The 13,542-nt window shown below is 48.6% G+C and overlaps 1 protein-coding gene across 1 annotated transcript in view; it reads left to right on the top strand.

Moving 5' to 3' along the window:
- Nucleotides 1-13,542, top strand: part of LGR6 (leucine rich repeat containing G protein-coupled receptor 6) — a 135,254-nt gene that overhangs the window by 88,573 nt on the left and 33,139 nt on the right. Inside the window, 2 exon segments of the mRNA XM_032710880.1 lie at nucleotides 106-321; nucleotides 9,046-9,121. Of these exon segments, the coding sequence (XP_032566771.1) occupies nucleotides 106-321; nucleotides 9,046-9,121 (292 nt within the window).

Genomic DNA, 13,542 nt, shown 5'->3' on the forward strand with positions numbered 1-13,542 from the left:
TCAACCCATCCCGAGGCGTCACTCTCTTTGCATAACACTGCGGGCAGGGAGAGCAATGAGAGATCGGTCTCTCACTGATCCCCACCCTGTTTCTTTCCCACTCAGACGCCTGGATGCAAATCTCATCTCCGTGGTGCCCGAGAAGAGCTTTGAGGGGCTGCTCTCTCTGCGTCACCTGTGGCTGGACGATAACGCCCTGACGGAGATCCCTGTCCGAGCTCTGAACCACCTGCCAGCGCTCCAAGCCATGACCCTGGCACTCAACCAGATCTGGCACATCCCCGATTACGCCTTCCAGAACCTCAGCAGCCTCGTGGTGCTGTAAGCCTTCTCCACTTCTTACTCCCCTGCAGCCACAGCATCCTCCGGCTGGGACAAGGTGCTGCCCGTGCCTGGCCCACGGGGTCCTCCTCCTGTGGGAAGACCTGGGGGTCACTCCCCAGAAGCAGCTCTTTGCTGCCGGGGCAGAAGTTTTGTTCAAAGGGTCGGGGAATACCCCTCATTTGATAAGAAATGCTAAAATTGCCTCTTTCAATTTTTTTTTCATAGTTTCCCCACTTGTCGCTGAAGAGCTAAAAAGCTCCCCGATATAATTCAAGAAATGCTTTGTATTCAAAAAAAAAAAAAAAAATTAGTATCTGGAAACAAAAACCAGATTTTTTTTTCCTTGAAGAATCAAGCAACCAAAAGCTTCTTATTTCTTTTCCTTCTTCCAATCCTTGTGTTAAAACTAGGGGAATTTCTATCAACATGAACAAAAATTAAACTGCAAGAACTTGCAGTCAGGTCAAAAAAGCAATATTTTTATTTCTTGGAAAGCATACCAAATCACCAAATATGATTTTAAACCAAAGGTCTAACCTCAGCACCTTGTCCAAGCCCATGTCTTCTTATTTGCATGACTGTGTTACATCTGCAGGTCAGATGTTTTTGCAGTGGTTGCTGTCCAGTTTGCACTATGAGCACTTTACTGACAGTGTTTGGGGTGATGTGGAGAGCAGTGCTGCTCCAGGATACCTGGTCCAGGAGGGAAACATTCACTCCACGGGCAGAGAGATACTAAACCACTCACAACCCACAATCAGAATAAGAACTGATACCTCTGGCAGCTGCTCAGGAGAGACATCCTTTCTATCAACAGAGGCTTGTAGATTATCTTGCTTTTTAAAGGAAATTTACATATGCAAACAGCTACTCATTAATTCTTTGGTGTTGATTAGCAACTTCAGGTGTGATTGTCAACTGCTTTAGAGCTCCTCCATCCACATGAAATGCCACCTCCAGTTTGGTAATTTGTACTGATACCAGGGTGTTAAGTAACCTCAGCCTCAGTGAAAGTTTAGCAATTATTTTCCTTTCAAAATTTAAAGTGTTTACTGAAGCCATCCAGCATAGAAAGTGTTTGGACAAAGCACAGTTCAGGGTTTTATTAAACATCAACTTCAGCTGTTTAGACAAAGCATAAAGGCTTATTTAGGAGAAATGTGAAAAGCAACTTGAGAAAAGTCAAAAAAGTAGTTTTCACCCACAATAGTGCTCGTTCTGCAAGGCAACCCATGGCCACCATAATGCAACCACTTCAGTCAGCTTTAATAACTCGCCCAGTGGGTGAGCTGACATTTGGGGTTTTATTTCAGCCTCCAAAGCATGCTGCTTTCATTTGGGTTTATCCCATACTCTGGGCGAGAAGCAACTCCTTAATTAAACAGGCAAGCTTGAGAAATAAAAGTCATTGACCATTAGGTCACAAGGGAGAGAATAGTGTCCCACCACATACAATTGGAAGGGAACACATGTGTGATCCTGCCAGGCTCTGTGGGACACGATGCTACATTTTTGTGGGATCACAAGTGTTTGGCAGAACTGGCCCCATAAATCTCTCCTATGCTTCCATGCAAACCCTTGTCAGCACACCACCAGTGGAAAGTCACCCAGCGTTCCTCCTGACCCCTACCAGGGATGTGTCCTCGCTCCAGACTCACCCACAAAGCTGACAAACAAATGTCCCCAAAAGCCAGCCAAGCTGGAGAGGAGACTTTCCCTACTGGGATGCAGATGATACATACATGCATTCCTCTGGAAATGTCTGGATTTGCAGGTAGATGGAGAAAAGCTGGCTGCTGCCATAAACACCGGGAACTTCCAGCCACAGAGGTATTAAAAGGAGCCCCTGGGGGAGGAGAGCCGAGGGCAGATGTGGATGAGCACAGAAGAATCTCTTCTGTTCAGCCTGATCAATACTCACAGACACAGCTGACCATGGCTGAGGGTAGGAGCCTCCCAGGTGCAGAGATGTGCTGCTGTTCCTCCTCCACACACCTTGGGCCTTTGGGAGAGATGTGGGTGACCATCCTGCACTGCCACAAGGCACCAGCATCAGAGTATCCCAGCCTCAATCTGGAATACTTTAAGGCTTCAGTCTCTGCTAATAAACTACACCTTTGCTGAGGAATTCCCTGATCTTATTCCCATCTATTGCTGGGTTGCAGGCACTTCAGTGAGCAGAGCCTCCTGTAAATCACTCATCATGAAATCCATGAGTCTCAGTAATTGGCACCATCCTTTCCCAGTTTTAACAACACGTGCTCTGTGTGCTGGGATGCTGGCACTGTGCTGGGATGGCAGAAGGGAGGTGGGTATTTGATCAGGGTAGCTCATGGGAATAGGACACTGAACATGTTACCTCCCAGTCTCGTCTATTCAGGATCAAATGTACCTTAGTATCTGCAAGCAGAAATAGTCATGAATACTTTTCAGCTAATAGTTTGTATGAAGCAAAGGTTGTTTTACAAAAAGCATCTTCTTCCTTGAGCATAAAAGATTTTTCATTTAGCAGTCAGCATCTGAAACCCCCATGCTGCTGCGCTGACAGGCCGATAAAGTGCATGACAGCAGTTCTCATTATTGTCCCTCCTCTCCTCTGTCAGCTGAATTCAGCAGAAAGTCAAGTCTCGAGCCAGGAATCACAGCACCTCTTTCAGTCCTGCTGCCCAGAGGGGTCTGCAAGTAAAATTTTACATGGATGAATTTAGGATTCATTGCCAAGAAATCCCCCACGCTGCAGATGTGTCCTTGCTGCCACACCTCTGCAGTGGGCTGCAGTTCCCTCCTTTCCCGATGTCATCAAAGGAGCTCTCAGCAAAGATGCTCTGAGTGACCCCTCCAAAACAGGCCAAGCAGTAGAGAGGTTTGCCCTGTAATGAGGGACCTGGATAGAGAAAGCCTTAGAGTAGTTTTGCTTTCATCACATAGCAGAGAATCCCTTAAGGTAACACAAATGAGGTCAAAACCCAGATTCTTCCCTGTTTGGGTCCACAGGGAGCCTTATCTCCTGGAAACCAGCCTGACTCAAACATTTCTGTTGAACATCCACTGTCAAAAGGACCCTCACATGCAGAGGGTCAACTTGGTCCCATAATGCAAAAGAGATGCTCCTCTCCTCTAATCTGGCCCTGACCCTAGTCTACCTGCTCACAAGTCTTTCAAAAACAAGGAGTGTGGGAAAAGTTGTTTTCATGTCACAACCAGTTACTTTTGCTTCAAGCCCTCTAATTCTTGTACTCTGCCATCCACCTCCTCTGTGCCATCGCTGTATTTGTTACTGTCTGTTGTACCCTTCCCTCATCTCAGTTCCCCCTTTCCAGTTCCCATCCAGCTACCTGATTTGAAACATGGAAGCCCAGAATGATTTGGGTTAAAGCTCATCTCATTCCACCCCATGCCATGGGCAGGGACACCTTCCACTAACCCAGGTTGTTCCAAGCCCTGTCCAACCTGGCCTTGGACACTTCCAGGGATGGGGCAGCCACAGCTTCTCTGGACAACCTGTACCAGGACCTCATCACCCTCACAGGGAAGAATTTCTTCTAATATCTAATCTAAATCTACCCTCTTTCAGTTTAAAACCTTTCCCCCTTGTCTTGTCACTGTCTGTCTGTGTAAAATTAGACCATAAGTTAACATATGACACTTGCTTGTTCCTTCACACCTTCAGATGGAGAGACCAGGTCTGCACCCTGTATCAAAGACAAAAATTAATTCTACTTTATACAGTGGCACAATGCCATTCTGTGCCTATTTTCCCTTTTCCTGTCATCCCTGTCATTTGATTTGCTCTTTTGACAGCTACTAAACACCAAGACCTCCTTCATGGAGAGATGTAAAAGCCTGTTAGTGTGTAAGCTCATATAAGACTGGTTCTCCCCACTACAGCACTTGACTGAATTCCAGCTGATGTTTTATTTTCAAGTAAAAGCCACTCACATGCAAGTGCTTCCTTCCTAGGCCACCCAGCAGCACCTTCCAGCTGAATGTGTGAATGTAGTAAACGAAGGATCTTCAGTAGAACTCCTCTTTCTTACAGTTTTTGTCATGTAAGGACATGATGCAGCTCTCTCTCTAACAGCATGGTTTAGTGACTGGAAGAGAAAACCAGTTTCCAAGACTCCTGGTTTCCCCTTCCTATTTTAGTCCTCATTCTGGTGTAACTGTGGCCAAAACTTTCAAAAGGGACCACTGCTTTTCAGTTTCCTCCTTGCCTGGGAGCAAACATCAAAGAGCTTTCCAGGGATGTTGAGCACCAGTCACTTCTGCTGACAGATGTGGGACTCGGAGCTTCCCAACACCACAAACCCCAGGACTGGAGCATCAGGATTGACCCTGTGGATCACTGTCCTCACCTGTGCAAGGGAGTTATGAGTCCCTCTCTGAGAAGTTCTTGGGAACCTCAGTGTTGGCGGGGAATGCCAGGCATGTGCAATTCATTATCATGAAGAACAATATTGCCTGGAACATCTGGGTCCCATTCGTGAGCCTTTTAATTTGCAGAAGTGCCTTTCCTCTCAGAGGACCAGGCTCGCTGCCTTGGCAAAAGTGAATTTCCCTCTCCAGCACTTGAGGAAGAAGCAAATCATGTTCTAATGCACTCTGAGAATGTCACTTCTGATGGAGCTTTATTCTTCACCAGACAAGTCTCATGCTGGTTCTTCACTGCCGGAAACAATCCATGGAATTTGCACCATTTGTGAGTTAAGTTCCTCTACTTATCCATGTCCAAGTTGAGGAAAAGGAGAATTTTGCCACAATAGAGATGGAAGTTCGTCATGGCAATGGCTGGTGCAGTGGAATAATTCATATCGTGTCAGATTTGAGCTTGGTTCAAATCATCTAATGCAAATAACTGATGGAAAGTGTTTGCATTTGTCCTTTTTGAGAAGAAAAAAATGAAGTCATTAAAAATGAATGCAATGGCGAATCCACCATTTCTCTTTGTAGTCTGTTCCAGTGGTTATTCATCCTTAGTGTTGAAAAAAAAAAAAGCTCGTATTTCCCATTTGAATTTTCTTTGGCTTTGACTTCAGACATTTGTTCTTATTATTCTTTTCTCCACTAAATCACAGAACCATTTTAGTACCCAGTTTGTAAGCAGGAAGAATCCTATACATTACACTGCACTCATCCCCTTGATCTTATTTTTAATAAGCTGAACAGATTGAGTTCTCTAAGTCTCCACCCTAGTTTTTTCCAGCCCTTGGATCATTTTTATTGCTCTTCTCTACACCCATTTCCAGTTATCAACGTCCAGTTAACAACATGGATACCAGCAATACTTTGGGCCTGCCAGAGCTGGTTTCACAGTGTACAGTGCAGATGTTGACACGATTTCCCTTTCCTTGCTCATCCAGTCAAGCACCTTCATAAAAGCAGCATCTAGGCATTAGCTCAACCTGCTTTTCTTGTGTCTAAGACAAATGCCCAGTCCCCTTGGAGATTGCATTGCCAGAGTTGGAGCTAATGCCTGTGTTGGACTGTCTCTCAGTTAAGTACGAGACTGCTCTCCAGGATCCTTTAATCCACTGGAAAAATAAATGGAAAAGGAAATGAAATTAAAATGAAACAAATTCCACTAGAGGTGCTGCATGAATGAGGGGGAAAAAATCACATTTATGCTCAGTTTCTGATACGTAATTATTGGCAAGGACAGAAAATCTTCCTTCTAGAATCTGTTGCGCACTCCTTATTGTGGGTCAGAAATTAATCTCGTAGGGTTGGATTTTCTCTGCTTTGTTCCTAAATTCTCATCACCTGAGGCACCAGCCAAGCTGCAGCATCTCTCCCCAGCCTGTCTGCAGGATTCTGACAAATCATTTATGTTGGTTTCAGCGAGACACAACGTGGGTTCACCTGGCACAGCAGAGGAGCTCACTTGTCCCACGTCACTCGTGCTGCTGCAGGAGTGCCTGGGCCAGTGTCCCACCCTGCCAGAGGTGCAGTGTGACAACTGCTATTGCAGAGGGCATGTGTTCCAATGGAAGTGCATAGCTGAGAACATAGCAGCACAACCACAAAACAGCAATGACTGTCCTCCTCCCTGGGCAAAGCCTCTTCCATGGATGATTGCCCAAACCCATCCTGCCTCCACAGTACTGACCGCACAGGAAGAGACACAGATCCTTGCCAAGGAGAACGATGAGTTCTAGCTCTGATAGCAAGGGCTTAAACATTTCCCAAATTTTTGAATCCTGAGGGTTGTTTACAGCCCAGAACCAAGGACCTCCAGTTGTTATCAAACCAGCTGTAATTTACGGGGCAGAATATAACGTCGTGTGGGCTGAGCTCAAATTGACAGGCACTGGAGATGTTGCAATTCCACTTGTTAAAATTTGTTTACCAGGAGAGGAAAAGAAAGGCAGGATGGAAGACAGGAACGTCTTTTCAAGTGTTTACCTTTCCATCTCTCTTGTTTCTATTATTGCCATGTGGTTGGGTAACTCTAGAGTTCAGCTTGGACAGCACATTTTTTATAACTCCCTTTTTTGGTTGCTCATAATTTTCTCACCAACAAAGAACTTCCTTCGGATGATTTTAATTACTCTGCCTCCAAACAGAGCACTTTAGAGCCAAATATAAACACAGCAGGTGATTGCTTTGCTATGCTGTCTCCTTGCCTGACTGCAGTGATAGCAGTCAGCTGCTCAGCACGTCCGAGCTTGGACAAGGTGTCCTGTCACACTGTCCCAACAGAGCTCCAGGGATTTCCCTGGCATCCAGCATTCCCTTCTCCCCTTGCAACAGACAGGGATATGGGGCACAGGGTTCTTGTGGTACCTCTTGATGTGATTCCAGAGCAACTGCAGACCCAACCCCTCTCTTTGCCAAATGCAGTATCCAGTGCTCAAAGGGACCCAAAATGGTTGGCACCACCAAGTGAAGAAAGGGCAGTGTGATCTGAAGCTGTAACCTTTGATAGACAAGACCATCTAGATTCAAACTTCTCTTCTTATGACAAAGAGAAGTTTCTCCTGTAAAATTCTCATTTTGATCTCAAGCTTCTTTTCTCCTCTAAAAGTCACAATCCAAGTTTTCTTGCAGGCAACATCCTTTTCTTTTTTTCTCGTTTGCTTAAAGGAGCAAACATATTTTATCATACATCTTTCCCCTCCCTTCCCCTTCCTCTGAAATGTTTGTATGTTCTCATCCCAACGACAAACATCCGTCTCGGGCTGGTTTCTGTTTTGCAAGCCCCTACCAAACTGCCCTAGAGCCTGACTGTTCCTCCACTCCCAGCTGCCTCCTGTTTTACCCTAGAATATTTGGCAGTGGGAGCTGCCTGTGCTCAGCCAAACAACTCACACTTGAATCCAGGTGGAGTGAGAGATTTTTTCAAGCTGAGGCAGATTTAGATCAAGCAACAAGAAGTCATTGATCCACCTGCCAGCGTGGAGCCTCCCCCAGGCTCTTGGAAGGAGGCAGCAGCATTGGACAAAGGCTGGTGCATCCCTGGCATTGAGGAGGGAGAAAAGGACCCCGAAGGCGAGTGGTGTCTCTGCCCTGAGAGAGAGGAAAGGGAGTGGCCTTTGCAGAGGACCTTACCTCCTCGGTGGGCATTTATCCACACAGACCACACCACTGCAAGCATGGACAGCGCTAAGGGGGTTGAGTGAAGGCTGGTAGAAGTGCAGGCTGGGCAGCAGTGGGTTGTCTTCTTCTGCTTTTCAGCAGACTTTCCTCAGACTGCTCACAAGAGCTCTCTCCATGAACTTGGAGGTGCCCCTGCGTGGGATTTCAGAGGGAGATGCACAATTAGCCACACAGCTCACACCAGCTGTAAAGGAAGATGGCAAAAGCACTCGGATGTACACACACACACAGAGTCTCTGCAAACAGAGAGGAAGGATCCAGGGATTAAGGCCTTGGGTTTGCCAAAAGACTGAGACATGGGAGTGAGGGGCCCATGGAAACAGAGAATCCAGGACTCCAGGCACTTATCACCTACAGAGCTTCCAAGGTAAAATTACCCCAGGTGGCTTCACAGGGCACCCCCAGCATTTGGCTCTCCAAGTGCCAGTGTTAAGGCTGGGAGCTCCAGAACCTTTAAGCACTAGATATTCATGGCATGTAGCACCAGGATGAAGGAAAATAGGGAAATAATTGTTCCTGTAGTGCATCAGCCTGTGGCATGGCCCCAGCACTTCAGCCAGGCCACTCTGAAGCATTAAACTGAAGACAACTCTCATCGCAATCAAACTGGAGCTGGTCCAGGAACTGGCAGCATTTTCAATTATTTTACAGGTAAAGATAATAGACTGTGACTAACAGGATGATTTTGAACTCAAAGCCTTCTTGCTGCTGCTAAGGCTCCAAGGAGTCCAAATATGATTGTGTACTTAGATAGCACCCAGTGCCCATGAACAGCTGTTGAAGCTGCACGGTGGGCTGGGCCCAGGGTAAGAGCTCTAGGGTGTTTCTTGAGACTTCTTTCTTAAGCGTGTTCATCCACAGTCACCTGGCAGTTGTGAAGATGGAGATCTCAGGGAAACTCCTACATTAGTCTGGAATTCCTGAGAGAATTGGGAGCTCTGCAGCTGCTCTGCAGGTACTATTGCACTCTGCACGTGTCTCATGTGGCAAGAGAGGGAACCTTATAAGCCCTCTCAACATCCCAGCCCAGGCTGTGCTCAGCTTGAAGGATGTCCTGGACCACAGCTCAGGCCATAGAAAAAGGTCAGCTTGCACCTCCACTGACCATCTCTGTTTTGTCCACAGGCACCTGCACAACAACCGGATCCAAAGCCTGGGAGCCAACGGCTTTGATGGGCTGCACAGCTTGGAAACCCTGTGAGTCACCTGTTTTATTCTCTATCCTAAAGAGCTGGTGTGTGTTCATCCCCCCCAGCACAGCCTGCAGGAAAGGGGGTCAGCCCCACTGTGCATCACTGGTCACCATGCACTGAGGGCAACAGCAGGGCAGGCTCCAGGCACCAGCACGAGCAGATGCCCAGGGCACAGGGCTCACTGGGGAGTGAGAGACTGGACTTTCTCCCTGCAGCTGTGCAAGCTGGTCTGGCTGTGCTGCTGCTGCAGAGGGATCTGTGCATGTGGGTAGAGTGGCTGGGAGGGGGCTCTGAGGCCCTGGGCACCAGTCTAGTCCAGGTGCAATCCCAAAAGCTTGAATACATGCTCTGCTCAGGGAATGTGTCCCCTTCCTCACCACATGCACGTGGTCCCAAAGCCTCCTCAACACCTGGCCGCCAAAACAAGGAGCTGGCTTGAGCGAGGGGCCAGTAAAGTCCTCAGGGATCTGTGGGGTATCCCTGTTTGAGATGGTCTCATGTCCCCTGGCATCACCTGTAGCCAGCTGACTTCATCTTGCACCATATGCTTGGTATGGCTGGGTAGCAATCCATCAGGAGACTGCAGGGAGGATGGGAAGCAGGAATGAACTCTCCTCCAAGACACATCTTCAGGAAGGTAGATTGAGATTGGAAGATATTCTTTACTCAGAGGGTGGTGAGGCCCTGGCACAGGTTGTCCAGAAAGGCTGCGGCCCCATCCCTGGAAATGTTCAAGGCCAGGTTGGATGGGGCTTGGAGCAACCTGGTCCAGTGGGAGGTGTCCCCCATGGTTGGAATGTGGAAAAAGATGAGCTTTAAGGTGCCTTCCAAATTAAACTGTTCCATGATGCGATGATTAGAGGCAGGCAGCTCACCCTGAACTCGAGGAGAGTTAAATCTGACAGCCTGGCCACACATACCCTGTGCTGTGACAGCTGCATGAATGGCCAGGGCCTCATGTGCCTGCATTGGCCCAGGAGGAAACACAAACAAGCAAGCAAATAAATCGAGGCTCTGAAAGACTGGAAGAGGTGGCTGATGCCTTCAATTGTGCAGAAACATGCAGGCTTGGGGTCAGAGTCAGGCCCTCGCTCCTTGCCAGAGAGAACTAGGGGGTCTGGTTCATGGCAAAAGGAGGTGCTGCTTCCCAGCATTCAAGTGCCACTCAATGAGACAAGGCCCCTCTGTGCCCAGCACGGTGCCAACAGCAACTATCAGGCGCGAGTGGCAGCAGCAGGCAAGCCCTTGGTCCCCAGACACGCTCCTCAGGGCAGGACCATGACAGGCATTGTCTCTTCCTTTCAGACTGGCAGATCCTGGGGCCACCCAGAAGGGCTCAGCTGGGGAGAGGTTGAACTGTGCCAGGGGTAGGAGGCTGATGGATGGTCTCCTCTGGTGACCCATGGGTCCCCCATCACTGTGCCAGCTTGGCTTCCTCCCCAGTCGTTTCTGGTGGTCGCAGAGCCATGGCACCCAGGCAGCACAAAGGCAGGCGAGCTGCAGGAGGAAGCAGAGAACTCACTGATGGAAGAAAACCTTGTTTGAGCTACAAAAGTGGCAGACCACGCAGCAACATCACAGCCTCCATCGGGGCAACCTTCCTCTGCAGCCAGGGTGGTTAAAGCAATCCTGCTGCCCATCCCGAGCACAGTGTAGCTGCCGAGGAGAATCTGACCCTTAATTTGCCGGTTGGAAAGACAACAGGATTCCATTGCCCTGGAGATGAATTCTGTTTACACACGACACTTTGTGCGAAAGCTCATTTTCCCTCTGCTCCCCCTCTAGCACTTTCTTTGCCCATCCGAGGGGGCCACCCAGCACTTGGGGAGAGCAGTGTCCTGCTCCCAGTTCCCACAGGGAGAGGACTGAGCAGAGCTGCAGAGACCGTGGCTGTCTGGAGGGCTGTGGCAGTCAAGTCCTGTCTCTGCTGACGCTGAGCAGAAGCCCTGGAGCATCTGGTCTCCAAGGGTTGTCCCCTTGGAGCAGTGCTTTGCCTGTGTCCAGCTCTGATGGAGCACTTGTGTGAGGAGTATCCCCGGCCCCATCCTGCACAGCTGCCTGTAGGCTGCAGGGGACAGTGCTGTGGGGGAGATCTCCAGACTCACCCAACTCTCCTCCACATCTGATTGCTCTGAAGGAGTGTCCTCTAGAAGAAACGAGCTGCCTTCAGCTTCTCCTTGGCCTGAGCATTCCTCACCTCCAGGTCAGCCAACATTCCGAGTCACTGATCCTTGAGGAATGCATGTTCCTCAGGGAGACCCACCCACCTCGTGTTAATCCTTAGCACTCACCTGCCTGCTGACCAAAGCTGGACAAGCTTTGGGGCAAAAAAATACCAGTGTTGACTGCACCATCCCAGCCAAGCTGCTGGACCTGCATCACCTACCATCTCTCAGCTCCTGTGTATATGGAGATGATTACAGTCTCCACATATATCCTTTAATTCAAATTGTGATTACATTGTGTTGACAACAGTTTGCAACGTTTTCTTGCTTGTGGGGGCCAAAATGGGCTCTCAGATACCTCGTGGGTGTTAGCTCCTGGAAGACAGTTAGGATGGTAAGGGCTGGTGAAGACAGAAATTTCTCCAGGGTTCCTAAAATGAGTATTTGTGGCCAATGCTGATTATAAGCCAGTACAGTAGTTGAAGAACTGTAGAAGTCAGAGGGAAAATATTGTTTCAGGTTTTTCAGAAGAGCCTGGGAAGTTTTAGGGTGCAGAAACCTCTCTTCCCCTAAGGGAAATATTTCTTCTCATATTCAGCTAGACAAGAAAACTTCTATTTTTATCAAAGGCAGCCAAACTCTGAAAGAAGCAGCAGCCAAAACTTAGGAGAAGGCAGCAGCCACTGCTCCACACAGGTCCTCAGCAGTGTATAAGCTGCATAAGTACAACCACACTGGACTCCTACCCCAGGTTCCCAGCACTTCTGCAAAAGCAGATCCCAGTGGAACATCTCTGTTCTTCGAGGGAGCTTGGCCCTGTTGTTTCAGGAAGGCACAGTTCTAGAAAGGGGTGAAGCCAGATGAACGACTTCATGTTTCCCTTGCACTGACCTGCAGCTTCTGTGGCACAAGTCAGCTCTGCCAAGTACACAGCAAGAGCAGCTCTGTGTTCTCCACACTGATGGGGGGGAAAAGGTAGATATGCAACACCCACCAGTGTCAACCAGTCAAACACCAGCATGTAACTGAAGAAAGAAGCTCCAAGAAAATTTTCTCTGTCAGGGGCAAGATCTGGCTGTTCACAGCCCCCGCCCAACCCTCTCTTCCTGGGAAGGAAAGCTGGCAGGTAGGCTGGAAGTAAGTCAGAGCCACCCTGGCCAGATTCCCAAAAGGGTTTTGAACAGCCTGGAAAACCCAGTGATATTCCCTCACCAGTTCCCATCAGCCTGAGAGGTGACACAGAGCAACCCTGCAGGGCTGTGGGAAGAACCCCAAGCACAGCTGAGCCATGAAAATCAGGTATTAGACAGTTGAGTGGGTGAAGCTTGGCATTTCTTAGCCCTCTCCCAAATAAGAGTGCAAATGTTCATGATGTGACACATTCTTCCTGTAGCCCCTTTGGGCAATGGACTCAATCCTTTACACGAGGTGTAAGGTCAGGGGTGCCCATAGGAGATGGTGGGGAAGAGCCAGCACTGCCTGAGTGGGGCACGGCCAGCTGAGCACAGAGACTTTAAATACCAAGGGAAGGACAACCCATTGGCATGCCCAGAGGGGAAGGCCTGTGGCCAAGGTGAATGTTTGGACCACAGCAATGGCACAGTGGACTGGGAGGATCCTGAGAGGGTGAGGAGTGGGGAGGTGAAATGAAGGAGAAGAGTCACAGAGAAGTGCCACTGTCTGCAAGAATTAGGAGAGAAGTGTGCCAAAAAGCTGAGGCTCCAGGCACACTGCTCTTCATGTCACTTCCCTGTTCCTTCTTTGCCTTGTAAAACCTGCCCCATGGTGCATTGTCCCTTTGAGCTGTTAACACATGGTGTGAAATATCGGGCAGCGTAACCTGCTTCTGCCATTTGGATGGAAAGAACTTCTGCTTATTTTAGACTTAATTTCTCAGTCTTTAACAATGCAGGAAGAAGGGCAGGGGAATGAGGGCACCTTCCAATGGAAGGTGTCCCTTCCCATGGTGAGTGCTTGAAATAAGATGATGAGGTCCCTTCAAACCCGAACCATTCTATGATTAAACTTGTTGTGTGCCATAAGCCTGGTGAGTAGGAATGCTTATGGAAAAGCTGATGTAAGAGCAGTCAGCTGCAGGCCAGGAGCATCTCTGCAATGACAGGTAACATTCAGACCTTGTGCTCGGGGCTGGGGGCACAGTGCTAGGGAGGACATGGCTGTGCTTTCAGAGGAACAGCAAGGGAAAATTGCCATCCAGAGGTCTGCTAACACAGGAGCCAAGTCTCCACTACTGTATAAGGAAG

Source organism: Chiroxiphia lanceolata, chromosome 25, assembly GCF_009829145.1.
Source record: "Chiroxiphia lanceolata isolate bChiLan1 chromosome 25, bChiLan1.pri, whole genome shotgun sequence".
NCBI classification, from domain to species: Eukaryota; Metazoa; Chordata; class Aves; order Passeriformes; family Pipridae; genus Chiroxiphia; species Chiroxiphia lanceolata.